This window comes from Corylus avellana, chromosome ca10, assembly GCF_901000735.1.
Source record: "Corylus avellana chromosome ca10, CavTom2PMs-1.0".
NCBI classification, from domain to species: Eukaryota; Viridiplantae; Streptophyta; class Magnoliopsida; order Fagales; family Betulaceae; genus Corylus; species Corylus avellana.
Window position 1 is genome coordinate 20,143,074 of NC_081550.1, and position 18,910 is coordinate 20,161,983.

At 34.9% G+C, this 18,910-nt stretch overlaps 3 protein-coding genes across 3 annotated transcripts; 2 read left to right on the forward strand and 1 right to left on the reverse strand.

Moving 5' to 3' along the window:
- The first annotated feature begins 754 nt into the window (after positions 1 to 754).
- On the forward strand, positions 755 to 2,540 carry LOC132163603 (uncharacterized). Its single transcript, XM_059573951.1, has one exon. It carries the CDS (start codon positions 1,107 to 1,109, stop codon positions 2,217 to 2,219), a length of 1,113 nt encoding a protein of 370 aa, XP_059429934.1. The 5' UTR covers positions 755 to 1,106; the 3' UTR covers positions 2,220 to 2,540.
- A 2,393-nt stretch (positions 2,541 to 4,933) lies between these two features.
- Positions 4,934 to 10,417, forward strand: LOC132163602 (GDP-mannose transporter GONST2-like). The gene is made up of 10 exons (XM_059573950.1): positions 4,934 to 5,048; positions 6,165 to 6,370; positions 7,190 to 7,403; positions 7,656 to 7,795; positions 7,915 to 8,044; positions 8,622 to 8,720; positions 8,922 to 9,076; positions 9,187 to 9,303; positions 10,147 to 10,244; positions 10,339 to 10,417. The coding sequence occupies exons 2-10, from the start codon at positions 6,174 to 6,176 to the stop codon at positions 10,380 to 10,382; spliced, it is 1,194 nt and encodes a 397-aa protein (XP_059429933.1). The 5' UTR covers positions 4,934 to 5,048; positions 6,165 to 6,173; the 3' UTR covers positions 10,383 to 10,417.
- A 2,924-nt stretch (positions 10,418 to 13,341) lies between these two features.
- Positions 13,342 to 15,300, reverse strand: LOC132163120 (transcription factor MYB119-like). Its single transcript, XM_059573314.1, has 3 exons — positions 14,915 to 15,300; positions 14,640 to 14,766; positions 13,342 to 14,046 (listed from the first exon to the last, which is right to left on the reverse strand). The coding sequence occupies exons 1-3, from the start codon at positions 15,298 to 15,300 to the stop codon at positions 13,342 to 13,344; spliced, it is 1,218 nt and encodes a 405-aa protein (XP_059429297.1).
- Positions 15,301 to 18,910: the final 3,610 nt, after the last annotated feature.

The following is an 18,910-nucleotide window of genomic DNA, read 5'->3' on the forward strand; positions in this document are numbered from 1 at the left end:
GAACTTGGGAATTAACTACGTTATTCTTTTTCCAAAAAAATATTGCTACTTCATGTGGAGTTTTTTCATCTGACAACGAATTGATTATCCAAGTTTTGAGTTATAGAAATTTATTTAAATTAAGTATGATTCACGTAATAAATTAATATTACAAAGTACCGAATTAGTACAAATGATCCATAAAAACTTTCGAGGACAGTTTTCTCTGGCACATACATCAAGTCATGATACTTAAGAGGCCCACGTTGTTTCTTACCAGTTGAAGAAAGTCTAGAAACCAATTGTCATTATTTTATTTATGTTCTATCTAAGCGTAACTATAGTAGCAGTTGTTTGCCGAAAGATGTACGAAAAAGAATTAGACAGTAAATTACGTCCAAGAATATTAGAACTACAGAATTTTTATTTCAAGAGTCGAAATTTTACACTAATACATGCCTAAATATTACAGAATTTGACATAATTTTTTTTTCAAACTGAGTTGAAAGAAGTTTTTTTTAACATTGATTATAAAAAAGACATGCATTATATTCATGTGAGAAACACATTTTTTTTTAATTATAAGAACAAAATTAAAATATATTTTATTATAAAATATATATGTTTTTCGACACATATCATTTTTATAAACGAGATACTAATTTGAAGAAAACCTGTCACTAAGAAACAATGATGAAAACAATGTTTTGATCTCAATCAAAGAAGAGCCAAGGAAGAGGAGGGAATGACAGAGCGTTAATTTCGGTAAAAGGTGATATTAACTGACCCCAACGATACAAGAGACGAATAAAACGCAAACTGGATTAATTTTCTCGTCTCTCAGGTGGGACGAGAATTTATGATCTGTATAATTTACACACACAAACACAGAAGAGATGCCAGGAAGAAGATGCGTTACACCCACTCTTAGCTTTATTCTTCCAAAGCCCCCACCCACGTCACCTTTTCCAATTCCTTTCTTTCCTTTCCCTCACCTTTCTTCTACCTTCACCTCTCTCCTTCCATCATTCACCTCACACCCTCTCCCTCTCTGCCCTCTCTCTCTCTCTCTCTCTCTCTCTCTCTCTATGGCCTGAGCTAGAGCTCAAGCTCAAGCTCCTAGAGCAATGGCAAAAGTTGCGACATTGTTCAACAAGTTCTTTTCTATCTTCATCCTCCTCCTCCACCTCGGTTGCTTCATTTTAACCACCACAAAAGACCACCGACCTTCGAAGAAACGCAGAGGTTCTCGCCTTTCTCGGCCATCTCCTTCATTCAAAACCACCAAAGCTCTCTCCTCCTCTTGGTCTTTCTTCAAACGTATCTTCTCCTCCAATCCCTGCCAAACAAGCAGCTCCACCCAAACCCACCCAACCACTCCCACCACCACCGTCTCCTCCGCCAGATCATCCCAGCACTCCATCGCCCCCATCTTCATCCCCCCCGAGAAACAATCTGGGTCTTGCTTAGAATCCGATATCTCCGCCGATAACCCCTTCTTTCCTCTCCGAAACGATATCTTCCCCTGCACGGCCTGCGGCGAAATCTTCCCTAAACCCCAGCTCCTGGAACAGCACCAGGCAATCGTTCACGCTCTCTCGGAGCTTTTCGATGGCGATTCGAGCAAGAACATCGTCCGTATCATATTCAAAACCGGCTGGACCGACATCCAGAAGACCCCGAAAATTCATCGGATTTTGAAGATCCATAACTGCCCCAAGATACTTACGAGGTTCGAGGAGTACAGAGAGTCGGTGAAAGCTAAAGCTGCGCGAAACGGCGCCGTTCGGAAACGAAACGAGAGGTGTATAGCCGATGGTAATGAGCTCCTGAGATTCCACTGCTCGACGTTTCTCTGTGATTTGGGGTACGATGGGAATTCCAGCATATGTAGCCAGCAGTATTGCAGTGTGTGTGGGATTATCAAGTCCGGCTTCTCACCCAAGTTGGACGGAATTTCCACGCTGTCGACCAGCTGGAGGGCACACGTGGCGATTCCAGAGGAGATCGAGGAGGAGTTCAGGTTCATGAACGTGAAGCGGGCCATGCTGGTTTGCCGGGTCGTGGCGGGCCGGATCGGGTGTGAGTCGGATGTGGACGTGGACAAGGAGGATGGCGGGTTTGACTCGGTCGTCGGGAGGGGCGGGAGTGGGGCCCACACGAGAGTGGACGAGGAGGAGCTGTTGGTGTTTAATCCAAGGGCTGTGCTTCCTTGCTTTGTGATTGTGTACACTGTGTGAGTATGATCCTGCGGTCGTTTTCTCAGTCGTGGAATGTTATTTGTGATGTGTGGTGCTGATTGTGTATTATGCTTCTCATAGGTTTCGATTTGTCTGTGACCCAGAAATGGGGTCACAGTAGGTGTAGGGTGTCAGTCCCACGTGATAAACCTTATGCCCTATTGACCACTTCGGCAGTGGCTTGGCTTCCTCTCATATGTTAGGATAATTGTTATTTAGAGGTTGTGATATTTATCATTATCCCACTTGGACAAAAATGATCTCTATTTCCCTTCTAAAGGTAGATGAGTAATTTTATGGTCAAGATTTGATGTTGTCGTATTTAACAGTGTACATTATTAAAACAGTAAAAATAATATTACAGTCTTGGATAGCACTGATTTTGGGTCGATTGTTAGATAACTTATTGTAATATAGTTCTAAATATGTTGCCTCCTCAATGGAATCTAACTTGGCGAAAGAAAATGCCAATTGTGCGTGGGGAAACAAGTTTTGTTTTGTTCTCTTCATGGGATTTTCTTGTAGAGATTCTAGATTTATTGTGATGTGCCTTTCTTTTTTTATTTTTTATGGAGCTACACATTTGTTTATGTTGCTTGCAAATAATGTAGTTCATATTTGAGAAATGCTATATACTACATCAGACGTCGGTCCAATGGTATCAGTATTCTTTATGTTTTCTAAAAATGTTTGAATAATACAAATGTTACTACAATTTCTTTATAAATTATTGTGAGAACATTAAAGGGAAGTGCCTAGATTTTGATAAACAATCCCCACCATATAAAGCTTGTTCCTCGAATATCTCAAATTTCCTTTTTACACCTTTAATTTGATGAATGATAGAATTACCTTTACCCCTCAAATTGATATCCCATGAATCTCAACAAATTTCATACCTACGGTGTTTGATTGGTTTGATGAGAGTTTGAGGTGTCCGTGGCCATGGTGGTGTCGGTGCTGGTGGCTGCTCACATGGCTCACTTGCCTTTTTAGTAAATTTCTTTGAACCCAATTTGACTTTAGACAAAGAACTACATAATATCATATTCATGTAAAAATAATAATAATAATAATATCATATTAATGGAAAAAATATTGGCCCACTCAGCCTTTGTTTTCTGGATAGGGTCTCTAATGTGTCCAACCCATTCATTTTAGTGGGCCAATATTACTAAATTTGGGGCTTCTCCAAGATGCAGGTTGAGCTTTGAGCTATGGGCTTGCTTAAGATTGTATTCGTTTGAATCGAGTTGTATTAACTTTCCATTTACTATTTCCATGACAAGGGCTTTTCTTTTTTTTTTCTTTTTTTTTTTTTCAAATTAGATGGGAGGAAATTTATCTAATTCGGCTTATTAAACTGACACATATCATTATAGCGTGTAATTATCAAGTGCAAAAGAAAATAATAATAATAAGGAAAAAAGGACAAAGTTTTCCTCCAAATTTGGTTGAAAAAATTTCCTTTAACCTAGTTTATAAAAAAGACATGTATCCCATAAACATGTGAGATGCACATGTTTTTTTGTTTTTTTTTTTTTTTTTTTTCCCATAACAGGGGCAAAATTAGAATAAATTTTATTAAAAACTCATGTGCATCTCATATGTTATTAAAAAAATAGACACATGTTAGACTAGGTTGAACGAATTTCGTTCAACCTAATTTAGAGGAAAAACTTTCTCTAAAAAAAAATGCTCTAAAATTTAGTATTTAACCCTTTTATAAAATCGATCTCAAGGTTTAAATTTTATTAATTTAATCTTTAAGGCTAGAGTTGTTATCAAATAGGTCATTGCCTTATCAATTTCTAACAATGTTGTCATCTTATACTCAATCAGAAAGCAGTACGCGTCCATTTTAATAATAAAAAATAAAAAATAATAACTAGAAATATAAAAACATAAAAATAAAGTTATAAATATATATATATATATATATACCACCCTATCCCCTTTTTTTTTATATATATATATATATATATTAATGTCTTTATTATTATTTTTATTAAATGAGACACAGGTTGACATGTTGCCTTCTAATTGGATGTGACATGACAATATCCTTAAAAATTTAACCGAAAGTGAATGAAAAGATTTATTAGATAATACTTATAATCTTAGGGAGTAAATTGATAAAATTCCTAGCAATTTTTTTCCTAATAATAATTGATTGATTAGAAGGAAAGTGAGTTGAGCATGCTTAAAGTTGATCCAATGGACAATTAACCAAAACAAATTGGAGGGCCCAGATACCGTTTTCACTCTTTTTAAGTTTAATCTTAAAAACTTCTAAAAGATGGCCCACCCAACCCATATTTTTCGCGCAAAAAAGGCTCGGTACTGAAAACCTGCATGCATCGAACCCCCAACTTTGCCGCTCATCACAGACTCCTCCAGCCCTGCGGATCCCAAGAAACAAAGCCCCTGGAGAACACACACGCACAGCTCAGCTCGCTTTCTCCGCTCCCTTGTTCTCGAAGTGAGAGACGCACGCACGATGGCTCTGGCTCATTCGAAGAAAAAGAAAAAAACAAAGAAGAAATTGTTTGACTTTGGAAGCTTTGGAAATTGTTCGTTTTTTTTTTTGGAGGATCCTCCTCCTCCTCCCTCGCCGGGAATCTCGGCCCCTCCGATCCTTTTATTTCTGATCCACGTGAACCTTTTCTTCTTTTCCCTCCTTCCCTTTGCGTGCTCTTCAAAAAGGGTCTCGCAGTTGCATCTCTACAGCCATGGTTTTCTGCTTCACAAGCCCTCTAGCTCGCCACTTCTTTGTATAAATAATTCTTCAGCTGTTGTGATTTTTCCAAACTGAAACGACCTCGTAAGGTACGAATCTTGATGGGAATTCTCCTATTTTAGTTTTTACGAGCTTAGCTCCAGTTTATGATTTTTTTTTTCACTTCATTTTCTTCTTCCTTAATTAATTTGTTCTTGAATTTCTGTTCCTAGGAACTCTTTAGGCGTGGGGAAATTTGTTCTGACATTCACGTTAACTGAAATTGTTTTGTTCATTCTGAGTTCTGGTTATGTTCTCTGCAGCTTTCCACTTAATTTTCGTAATGAATACAAATTATTACATTGAGCTGTTAAAGAAATTCAAACATATATCACACTGAGATTTGAGAACATACTTCAAGTTCCCACTTTGTGCTGAGGAATCTGAGGCTGGTCTGAAGGAAAAAAAAAAAAAGAAGTAAAAAAGAGGTTTATTATTTATTTATCAAGATTCAAAATTCAAACATTGAGTATGCTTACTGCTTAGGCTCATGGAATGTGCCAGAGAAATTTACAAATTTTTAATTTCGAGTAAGAAAAGTGTATGCGTCTTGGATGAAGATGGTTAATTCACAGCAATTTATTAGGCGTTGGAAAGTATTGGTGTGGTAGTTTGTCAGTTGTGTTTGATGCTCAGCGGTTTTACATTAAGAGCATATTTGAAATTGTGTTTGAGAAATAGAGTTTTTAAGTTAAAATTTTTTTTTTTTTTGGCAAAAGCTTCATTTTTAAGCTTCTGCCAAAAGTGCATTTAGGTCATTTTTGAACTTTTTAAACCATTAAAAACGCTTTTAATTTTTTATTCAAATGAATTTTTTGACTACTAAACACATTTTTAGGTTCTTCCAACGCACATTTAAACAGACCCTTAGTGTAATACCTCTTATTTGAGCTGTTTATTTCAAATGAATGGTCCAAATCGTGATAGCAAATAAAAAGAAGAAAAAAAAGGGTGTGTTGTAGTGCAAGGGGGGTGGCCAAACTAAATCCTATGGGCAAAGGGGTGGCCGGCTGCCAGCCCCTTCTTTCTTTTTATTTGCTGTCATGATTTGAGCCGTTACACCGTGTATTGCACCGGCTCTTAATCCGTTTAAAACGGTAACAATAGTTTTGAATTCAAATGGGTCTCCTTCATTTAAGAAGTTCATTTTGTTTTCCCATTTCCAGGTTTGTGACATGTCAGCCGAAATCAGGTTAGATGTGGTTAATAGCCATGACATTGAGGAATCCGAGTTAAGCTCTATAAATGGAGAAGTGACATTGAATGATAGGGTTAATGCAACATATAAAGTTTTCAACGATATCCGTAAGCAAGGAAATGAATCAATTACCAATATTGTGACAAATGCAGAGCGTAGAGCTTTCACTGACAGGTAGAGTGATCGAGTTATAATCTTTTTGCTTTATTTGTATCAAGCTGATTTTCCCTATGTACATATTTCTTTTACTTTCCCCACTTCCAATTTCACTATATTACTTTGTATTTACCTTACTATTTATCATATACTTCTAGAGAGATGCTTTCTTTCTTTATACTTGAGGCTTTAAGACTTGAAGTTTCTGGGACATGAAAATGATGGCGTAGGATAGGGAATTTTCTTTGTAAACATTATTTCCTACTTGATTTGATTTTCGGTATACTAAGATCAACTTTGTCATTTTGTGATATACTTCTGGGAGTGTTGCTAGGAGTACTACAACTCTTTGCTACAAACCCTTTACAAATTGATGTGGTAGTCCATCTGACACTTACCATGTCTGCCACAATTAAATGCTGATGTGTCAGTTCATGTAGCACTTCCATATTAGCTACTAAACAATTTAATTTGATTATGGCTGACATGAAAAGCAGCAATTAAGTAGCTAAACTGTCAGGCTAGCTAGTCTGTAAGGAATTATAATAAAAATTGTAGTTCCTCAAACATTTTTTACTTTTAGTCCTATTTCTTCTAAAATTGAATGCCTCATTACCACTTCTCAAGAATTTTTCTTTTGCCCATTGGTCACAATGATACAAAGTAGAACTAGCTAATCTTTTGACTCTGAATTGTTCTGTAATTTGTTTGTTATACAACTATCTGAAAAGAGTTTTTCTTGGGGAAGCAAAATTTTGAAGATTTGAGTTCATGGTCAGTGTGGGGCATTTTACTGATGGCAAAAAATGATGGGTCAAACTTTTACTTCCTGAGCAGGTTTTCTAGAGGGAAACGAGCTGCAGTTGATAATAGTGTCATTCTTCCAGTTGTGGATGATGAAAAGCGCGAACATGGATCAGGAAAAAAAGCTGCTGGGCCTCTTTTGTCTGGGACAGCTTATTGCATATCCTCTTGCAGCATGATATTGCTAAACAAAGTTGTTCTATCAAGCTATAATTTCAATGCAGGAGTATCACTAATGTTTTATCAAGTATGTTACTTAAACTGATAGATATTGGTACAATTAATCAATTAATCAATACTTTAACAAGGTGGAGTATGAAGAATTGTCTAATGTTTCCTACAGGCAATGTTTTCTCTCCATTGAACATATGCAGCCTGTTTGTACTAGTTGAACATATGCAGCCTGTTTTTTTTTTTTTTTTTTTCTTCCTTTGTGTTATTAAAAGTTCATATAAGCATGATGAAAACTAATATCCTTTTTTCATGTAATTTTAAACAGAACCTCATCAGTTCTCTAGTTGTAGTGGTATTGGGCCTCTGTCGAGTTGTTTCTGTGGAAAAGCTTAACTGGAAGCTGATTAGGGTCTGGATCCCTGTCAATTTAATATTCATTGGAATGCTTCTATCTGGCATGTATAGGTAGGCTATGAACTGCACTTGTTTGGTGCTCCTAATCCTATTATGAGCAACTGTTTGATTAATATTCTGTCTAACATTCATGTTTGATTAATATTTTCTGGTGCACATTTTCTTTTCAGTTTGAAGTACATAAATATAGCAATGGTGACAATTCTGAAGAACATGACAAATATTTTAACAGCAATTGGAGAACTATATATATTTCGGAAAACTCAGAATCAAAAAGTGTGGACTGCAATGTTTTTAATGGTAAATGCCATTCTCCCTCCAACCTGTTCAGCACAATTCCTCAATCTCTTTGCTGGTGATGATGACTAGTTGCAGTAAAGATATACCTATCTATTCTAGTTAAATGAAACGCTGGAGTGATTTTATAGTTCTTGGGATTATTTTCACATTGTTTTTGTAGCAGAAAAGCACTTTGGTACAAATGACTGTTATTGGAATCTAATTTTATGAAAAGAAAACTTTCTGGTTTAATCTATTTACACTTTGAAACATATTGGAAGAGTTGGTTTCACCCAAATCTTAATTTTGGACAACTTGGTATCTTACTTCCCTAATTTGATGTCAATACTTGTCTAAGCTCTATAAGTTCTTGGGTCCCTTTATATGCATTTGGAAAGAGATATCAGCTTAGTATTGCATTTTCCCTAAAAGTCAAAGAAATAAAATTGCCCGTACTTTGATTGATTAATCTATAAATCATGTTATTTCTTCCAATCTAATATGTTTTTGGTTTTTGTTTCTCCTAGAAATATGTAGTTCTTCCTTTTCTAGAACAAGAAAAAGAGTCTCAGGTGGTTTGTATCTCTGTGCATTGCAGATTATCTCTGCTGTCACTGGTGGTATCACGGATCTCTCCTATGATGCAGTGGGTTATGCATGGCAGATTCTGAATTGCGTTCTAACAGCAAGCTACTCTGTATGTAGTTTTTAGGTGCAAATATATTGCTTACATATTCTTGCCTTCTTTCCCTTAAACAGCAGTGAGATTAGTGTTTGCTTTTGAGATCTATAATCTTGAGCTTTGGACCATGGGAACTATGATTGTTGGTGAAGATCTCTCTATCATTCTAGAATTCTGCAGAATTAGTAAGCAAAAATTGCCCTTTGTGATATATAGCTCACCCTGCGGCGTGTCATGGATGAAGCAAAAAAGTCAACAAGATCTGGATCACTTAATGAAGTTTCAATGGTGTTGCTGAATAATTTATTATCTCTACCTTTTGCGATCTTCTTGATTATACTGCTTGGTGAATGGGAATATGTAATTAATGTGTAAGCTATGTCTTTTAACTATTAAACTGGACACAACTTTCAGGCTTTACTTCCATGCAAGGAGCTATATTTTACGTGTTTCACTGTTTCTTTTTGGTTGTGATTTCCAGGGATGTAACTAAATTGCCAATGTTTTGGGTTGTTGCCACGGCCAGTGGATTCCTTGGACTTGCCATTAGCTTCACTTCTATGTGGTTCTTACATCAAACTGGCCCGACCACTTACAGGTGATTTTAAACAATATTTTAGTATTATATTGTGTTATTAGATTACTCTGATTCTATTTGTCACGACTTAAGGAAAGCGCTAAATACATCTGCGTTATCATTTCAAAATGACTAGTTAAAGTACATTTAGAGCTCCTTAAAATTACCTAGTGTTAGAACATTTTTTGGTCTAACAATCTACGATTGGTGAGATCTGCACTTTTTTGCGTTCTTCGAGGCATCTTTCATGCTCCTGTAAGACAATAACTAATTAAGAGAACTCGCAGGTGGTGCCGGTGGGTCTTACTCCGATGCCTAAGTTAGTTCATTTGAGAAAAATCTGCCCAATATCCAATAATTGAGTCTAGGGTTTATACCTGGTATAAGGGCCTATTTATAGGTTAGGATTAGGTCTTTTACTTCCACTTGCTCTAGAAGTGCTGAGAGTTGTAGCCCATTATTCTTCTGGTAGGCTGATATTGGTCTTGAGACCCATGATGTATCAAGTGGACTAATAAAGTGGAATTATTTCCAACACCTAGTAATAAATCAACGTGGGACTAATTGCTTATTATAGGTGTCTAAATATCCGGGGCAAACTTTTGTTCTGTTCAATCTTTTGTCTAAATACTTGTTACCATGGACAGAACTAGCTTATGGTTTGGGGGCTTCAACCCCACAAAAAAAAAAAAAAATCCTTAAAATTATATGTTTTTTATGACATAAACTCTCAAAAATTAATTTCCTTTCCCTCCAAATTTTTGTTTTTAGTTTTGCTCCCAAACTAAAATTTAAGGTTTCGCCCCGGCATGTTATGCTGTTTTTTGACACATTTATCATTGACATTGTGCTTCTGTTTTACAGTTTGGTGGGTTCCTTAAACAAGATTCCTATCTCCATTGCTGGTTTAGTGGTCTTCAAGGTTCCTCTTAGTGTATCAAATCTCTTCAGTATACTGTTTGGTAATTACAAAATCTACTGCAAATATCATGACAACTTTAATTAATGTATTAATTACTTATTCTAAAGATCATGTCAATAACACACCTCTTTCAGGTCTATTTGCGGGAGTATTCTTTGCCAGGGCCAAATTGTCCTGACCATCAAACTTCATTGGAAACGAAAAGCATCCTAGAGGCTCTGTTCAAATGGCTTCTGCCTGATCATATGAGAAAGGAATGTGTCAAATAATGATTGAACTTCTGACTGCAGAAATTATTTTCCAGCAAAGAAGTGAAAGCAAGGATTTGACAATGGCAGCTGCTTTTACACAGTTTCAAGAATTTGAATGGGCAAAGAGATTCATAAATCATAAGTAAAGAAAGAATGTAATTAGTATATTCTTAACAGGTTTTATTTCTTCAAAAAAAATATATATATATATATATATATATTAGAATTTAGACATAAAAATTGGCATACTGAAAATTAATCATCTTCATGTTGATTTGGCATGTATTAATTTTGGGAAAGAATTTTGTCAACGATACATAGTAATAATATTCTTTGACTCAGATAATTTGAGTTCTTGTTTCAAAACAGTCATTAGATTTAATTTGTAGAAATCTAATGAGAGACAAAACTCATTAGAAATGCTACGGGTCAATATTTTTTTTCATATTTGGTCCATCTCATCTTACAAATTAATCATTAGATTTATAGACTTATGTAAACTCCACAAGTCTAACGGTTTATCTATCGAATTTATTGAAAAATATGAGCCAAATATAGAGAACTTATTTTTAGAGACATGCTATTTAGTATTTTTTTTCATCCTTCTTCCATCCTCTCTTTTTGAAAATCAACCATTGAATCTGTAAGTGGGACTTACAGAGTCGATGGTTGATTTTCAAAAGATGAGGATGGAGAAGAATGGGAGAATACTAAATAATATCTCTAAATTTTAACCTGGTTTATTAAACTAATATAAGTTTTTAGAACACGTGATTCTCATAAACATTTTTAATAAAGCACGTGATTCTCATGTCATATGTATTTTAAAAATATGCATGTTACATACTTTAAGGATAGATATCAATTTAGTAGTGAGGTTTGAGGAATTTTCTCTACCACCCTAGATTGGGGATAAACTTTATTTTTTTTTTTTTATTTTATTTTTTTTGAATCAATGGTGTCGTTGATTGATAATTTCTTACTAAATATCAACCCTACTACTTTTCACATGAAAAGAAAAATGTTTTCTTGTGTTTTAAAGTCGTAATTTCTATTTATGTTTTTCCAATTATATAATTTATATTAGAATTGTAACTGAAAATAGCACCATAAACAATAATAAAAATGCTATTTAAAAGTAGTAACCACGACATTGAAACCGTTACTTTTTCAAAATATGAAGAAACTATCCGAAGTGCTGCAAACGTGTTTGTGTTGTAGTGCATGTATTCTTAACTATCGGATTATTATTATTATTATTATTATTATTTTATGAAAAGTATTGGATTATTTTTCAATTTCTTAACACTATAACTTGAAAAGAGTAATGCTACAAACCACACTTTTATTTTACATGCAACGTATAATCACGTGGACATTGCAGGGCCAGTCTATCCTTTAGAAAAAAAAAAAACCAAAGGCGCTAGTTGGCATTACATGCAATAGAGTGACCCGAGTGGGTGTTTTAAATGGCTAACATATTAAAAAAAAAAAGACATGTTTCTTACATGCCAAAAAAACTCGTCACCTTTTAAAAACTCGATTGAAAAAAGAACTAAAAAAAAGAAAAGAAAAAGAAAATCTAACCCAATTTGTAAAAAATTGTAGATGTAGTGCACATCCACAATATTGTTGGTGCCATTGTAGTATAGATTTTTATCATGGCAGACACTAATTTTCCAACGCAAAATACTATTATTTAGCTATTTAATTTTAAATATATGTAGTGCATCTCATAAGAAAAAGTTTCATGAAATAGTTCTAGGTTGCTAAGTTAAAAAATGCATGTTGACGCTATTTTTTTTTAAACCATTCAATCATTTCATATATCATTGATGAATACTTTGAATAATATGTACGTTCAGCTATTACAATATCAAAAGCACATTGAAGAGCTTCTTCTATATGAATAACTTCTTCCATAATTGTGAGAGAACTCTTTGCAAGTCTATGAGCTGTTTCGTTTGCTTCTCGTCGAACATGAGAGACTCTACTTTATATAAGAGATTATAGCACAATTCGAGCATCGTTAATTACTTGGCCATGACGACACCAATTTTGCCCCTCTTTTCGTAAAGCTTGCACTACTTATAACGCATCTCCTTCCAACTCCACCTTATTCCACCCCATATCTTTAGCAAAAATAATTGCCCATAAAGCAGTATCAGATCCAGTTACAACTAGGTCAGTAATATTAAGTGGGAGAGACGTTGCTTTTATTTTTCTTCTCTTTTTTATTTTTAATTTTAAAATGTTTTTCTGATAAATAAAAGGAGAAAAATATTATTTATGTTGAAAATAAAAAGACAAAAATATTGTATATGGGGTGAAATAAAATAAAATTTGTTGAGACTTGAGAGCAAGTGGGTTAATCAGAAGAATTAACCTTTTTTTTTCCAATTAAAAACATGCTAATGATTGGCAATTACACTTGGAATTTACAAAAAAAAAAAAAGAAAAGAAAAATTAGAGCAAACCCCGTAAGATTTATAAGAAGATATATTCTATATATATCCATTTCAGAGCAATGATCAGTTCTATCGTGTTGACCGAACACTCTGGTCGACAACATTTCAAGAATCAAAAGCCGTTGAAAAAGCAAAGAAAAAGACAGTAACAGAAAAAGAAAAGAAAGTGAGGAATTCCCAGGAAAATAATGATTGCAATCCAGCTACAAAACAAAAACATTAACCAAAAAAAAAAAAAAAAAAAGGCCCAGAAACGCTCATCAGCATCCTGGAACATACTCTAACAGCTTCACCTTTTCAAGTGTCAGTAAACTCCTACCCCAACAGTTATAATCCCAAATCTCACATTTATGATCACAACTGCAGGGAGAGATTGTTCTTCAAATTCTCTTCTATAACAACAATTAAAACCAGCCCACTAAGCTACAAAGAAGCTGCTGTAATTACTTCCCTGAGAGAACTGAGAATTTGATGAAGAGACCAGCTCTATCAAATCCATCTCTTTCTTTGCACTGGTGGAGCTGTAAGCTTCATCTGAAAGCTGCAACTCCATGTTCATGGCCTCGTCGTAGCCGTAATCATTGGCGGCAGTGCCACCATTGAGCAGGTAAGAGAGGTAGAGGTCAGAATACAGATGGGTCTCTTTTGTTTGGAGATTATTGACATCACTGAGCAGCTGGTGGTCACCATTAATGTTTTGATTGATGTAATTGTCGTCGTTATGATCAAGATGCGGTTGGGTTGCAAAGAAGTTTTGCATGAAGAGGAGTTCATCATCATATGTTTGAGAAATGTTGAATGTGGGAGAATCAATAAGCTCTTCGGAGAGAGTGGAAGTACTGGTGGTGGCGGTGGCAGTGGCGGCTGCGGCGGCGGCGGTATCCGTGAGCGTTTTGCTTCGGATGTAATCTTGAAGAACAGAAGACTGGGGCTTTCCCTTTTGGCGATCTGTCTGCTTGTTCTTTCTCCTTGAATTCTGCCTTCTTTTCGTGGCATTCCAATGATTCTTTATTGCGTTTTCTGTTCTTCCTGGAATGCACTTTGCGATCTCCGCCCATCGGTTCCCTACTTTTGCATGAGCTTCAACCAACACCCTCTCCTCCTCTTCACTCCAGCTATCCTTCTGAAACCAACATGATTAGTTTGTAAAATCTATGAGAAACCCATTAATGTCGCACAAAGGCATCAACTTTTAGAAACGCTATGGATTCAAATCCATCATTGGATTCCTAGGTTTATATGGGGGGTCCTACATATTCGATAAATAATATGTTTGAAGAATGAAGCCTAGAATTTCTCTATCTGCATGATAAAAAACAAGAGATGAACAATTTTTGGAAGGAGAAGATATGGTGTCAAAGATCTAATTAAGCTTTAATTGCATGGTGTATATATATATGTCGAATCTAAAGCTTTGTTTTCCGAATGAGTTAATTATTATTTCCTTGGCATGGATCACAAAGAAGGATCTAAAGAGATCATAATCAAATAGATCTTTTACATAGATTCTAAAGGATCTATGCATGATTGCAACACAAACACAACGAAATCTATATATGATTAATTTTTTTTCTTGTCGAACTAATGGTTTAATTAGTTATATCAAATCTGAGAATCTAACAAAAATTTTCAGTTCTTAGATACACCCATAAAAGGCCTAGAGTTCCAAACATCTTCAAAATGAAGATATAAAGTAATTAAACAAAGTGAGAAAACCTTAATATCTGGGCGTAAGTGATTATGCCATCTCTCCCGACACTGCTTGCCAGCTCTTCCAACCAACTTCACAGCAATCTGTGCCCATTTCTTCTCTCCATATTGCTTCACCAACTTTATCAGTGTCCTTCAAGCCATGAAAAAGAAAACCCTAAAATATTTCCGTATAAACAAACAAGAAACAATAATATAATGAAAAAAGAAAAGAAAAGAAAAGAAAAAGAAGAAGAAGAAGAAGAAGAAGATATCAAAAGGCTTTTATGAATTTATTTCACCTGTCCTCCTCATCTGTCCATTGCCCCTTGATCAAAGCTTCAGACGAGGCTTTTCTAGCTTTCTTTGCTGTACTTTTAGAATTCTTCCCAACAACTTTCACTTCTTCTTTGAAACCCATATTAGGGTTTCTCTCATGCATCCAATTCAGAGGCTCCCCATGATCCACAAAAAACCCGTCAACAATTGCACCGGTGAAAGGAGGAAAGCTGCAGAAGCCGTTGTCAGAAACAAGCACTTGTTTGTTCTTTGCATTGTTCTGATAGAAATGGCTCTGCCCGTACAAGAACCTGTCTATGGCTGTTAATGGCGGACATGGACGGTATATGGAAGGGTTATTCTGGGAATTTTCATTCCCGAAAACACCTCTCCCACCACCTTCTTCCATAAGAGGAGCTTGAAAATACCCAGAAGAGAGAGGGGCTTGATTTTTGGGAAACTTTTTATGGGTTCTTTTTTTTGCTAAGCTTGTGAGACAACCCCCATGACTGGAGCTGGACAAAGAAGCTTATACCAAGCCTTGTAATTAGCCACATGGCATGATAGCCGTTGATCATGGGGCATATCCAACGGCTGAGAATCGGACATGGGTGTAACTCCTGAGCTTCCTCTCTCAGACAAAAGTAGAAAGAGTATAAGGAGAGATTAGTGGGTTCGTTATTAAACCCACAATTATTGTTAATTTAATCGCTTGTTTTTGTTAAAATGAACAAAAAATTACAAATTATTGATTATTTTGGCGCCATTATGTTGAAAAGACGAGTATGACCCTTTTTTAAGGCAATTTAGAGGGTGATTTTGATAAATCAATGGTACGATTAAAAAAAAAAATGGTGGTATTAATTATTAGAGCAAAAGGAAAACGTTGGCAGCTAAGGTCATTTTTGAAAATTAATTGTGATTAATTAGGGTGAGGAAATTGGGGAGAATTGTAAGACCTTGTTTTTATTAATTAATTGCGTGCTTGGATGGCTGCTAATTGCCTGCACATGGAGGTAAATATATTATTGACCCTTTTTCAGTTTCTTATCTCTTTGGCTTATAAAAAGCTCACTATTAATTTCACAAATGGGAAAGAGCTTGAATTTGCATGTTGATGGGTCAACATTTTAGAATTCAAAGAGATAATTTAGCTATTAGCAATGACGGTTTATTTTGGTATTTTCAAGCTTTTTTATTTCACAATTATCTTTTACGGTGATAATGTCAATTAATCCCAGGATAAGCCCCTTGTTAAAAAATAAAAATAAAATTCAAAAGCTGATGGATACCCACGTCAGCAAGACGCATAGAATTTTAAACCTCGTTCATTCATTCAAAAGAGTATCAAAAAATACAACTTTCAGCGTTTACAACATCATGAATGAATTCATAATATTCTTTCATAAATGTTTGGAGCGCCCTCTTTGCCAACATGTGTGTCGCCATATTTGCTTCTCTTCTTGTATGCACCACAAGCCAAGACTGAAAATTAATGTGCAATACAATTTTTGCATCCTCAAAAACGCACCATATCTCTGCCGTAGGTGGTCTTCAATCTAAAAAGCATAAACTATCTCCAAAGCAACAACTTCCTACGTAACGTTTCGTATGCCTAAATCTCTACCAAATAATACTACTTTTCAAGCTGCATAAGCCTCCACCATTGTTGGGTCGGTGATATACCGAAATTGTAGTGATGCATAGAATTGAAGTAAGATAAAAGTATAGTTTTTAGCTTTACCCGTAAAATAATTTTTCCTTTTTTGTTTTTTTTTTTTTTTTTTTTAAGCTTTACCCATAAAATAATTTTTCCTTTTTTGTTTTCGTTTTTAGAGAACCATGTTTAAAGTGGGTGGCAAATGGCAATTGATTTAGAGGAATCCAATACTGCACTAGACATATATAAGCTTAAAATGTCTCTTTTAAGAAAATTTGTGCTAGCCTTACACTTATTAGTAATCACTTATTGTTTACCCCGTCTAGAGAGATCAAGAGGGATAAAAAATAAAATAAAAATCCAACCTATTAATTTGAGATATATCCTTGATTTTCACATGTATTTTCTAAATGCATCTCATCTTTTAATGCTATTAAAAATGAATGTGAAAATCACATACTATAAGGACATATGTCAATTTATAATAGACTAAATCGAAGAAATCTTTTCCAACCTAATTTAGATAAAAACTTTGTTTAATCAAGAATTTGTGTATATTAGTGTTACTAAGAGTACTACAGTTTTTACTACAAGTTGCTTTATACGATGACGTAGCAAACCAAAATTAGTAAAATGATTAAGAAAAAAGGTTTTGACTCGTGAATTTAACTAGTTAGTGGTTGACTTGTAGCAGACAAAAATTAGTGAAATGATTAAGAAAAAAAGTTTTGACTCATCAATTTAACTAGTTAGCAGTTGACCGGTCGAGTATACATATTTAAAAATTTCACAAATTTGAAACCATCATGTTAGTTTGTAAGGAAATTATAGTACAAGGTGTAGTACCCCTAAGCATTTTTCATGTTATTAATAGACTTTATTGATTATATAATCAAAATTTCAAAAATCCAAACCAATATCTAAGAAGATAATACTACTTCTTTGGAATTCAATTATTTCCTTGCGTATTTATAATGACCAAATTTCGTTAAAATATGCTTATGCATATTTATAATTTTGTGTGTGTGTGTATATATATATATATATATATTCTGCGTTTTTGGATATTGGACTGGACGGGGGTTCTAGAGGGCTCAAGCCCATGAAGTACTAAATTTAGTATCCGTTTACCTATTGAGCCTTGGGTCGAGCCCAACTATGTCAACGGAAACAAAATTGCGGCCCACCTACCCCTACCTTGGCTACACTTTAAAATCTGAGACTTTTCTCCCCCTCGTCAAATAATCTAAAGGTTAATTTGATTTCTTAAAAAAAAAATTAATTAATTAATTTGACAAAAATTCTGATTTTAATAAGAGTAATATTATATACTACAGTGCATCCCACCTCCAACATCAGCTAGCTAGGTTGATGTAGCCTATCAGCCATTGTTAAAATTAAAAAAAAAAAAAATTCAAGGGCTGATGAGTACTGTTACGTTACCCCAATAAAATAAGAGTAGAATAAGAATGTAGTATGTACCATTACTCTGCGTTACTCTTTTAATAAATATATTTGGGTCAATATGACGCATGCAAGGACAAAACCAGGGGCTAGGGGCCGTGGCCCCCTGGTTTTGAAATATTCTCATATATATATATACACACTTAAAAATTAGATTTGGTCTCTATCAAAATTAGATTTAACCTTTCATTCATGTTTTGGCTCATGTGAAAGATCCAAATTTGATCGATTGCTCGGTCTTGTAGTCCTTTAAGAAAGATAATATTAGAAAAACTTGTATCTAAGATCAAAAGAAACATTAGATTATATGTTAGGGGCCACTTATCCAAAAATAAGAAAGATAATATTAGAAAAACTTGTATTTAAGAATTCCTAGTGATCCATGTCTTGGGGCATTGAGAGAGGAAGTGGATGGAGACATGGGCAAAGGGGCGAAGCTCAATAACCACCCCCTTCCTTTCACGTGAAAAACCCGTCATTTTCTGCTTGGCCTAACCTCATGCTAGGGAGACCATGGGATCCATGTGCTTGACGGCAAGTGTTTGTCAATTCTCCATTCATTCATATTTATTAATATGTATTACCTTTTGCCTTTGAGTAGGTATTGACTCATTGAACCTGGGCTTCAAAGGAACAAAGATAAGAGTTCAGATCGGGATTCTCTATAATTGAGATGTCTTAAGTATAGTTCGAGATTTCTACCTGACATGTGGGCGTGTTCGAATTACATTGTAATTCAATTTGATCACTCTAATTATAAGGAATTCTACTTGAGGGTCACTATTAAGAGTCTGATTTAGTTCGTCTCTGTTTTATGAGTTTTGTTTTACATGCATTAATACATACATATTTCTCAACAAAAACTCTACGACTCTGTTTAATAATCGTTAGTGTG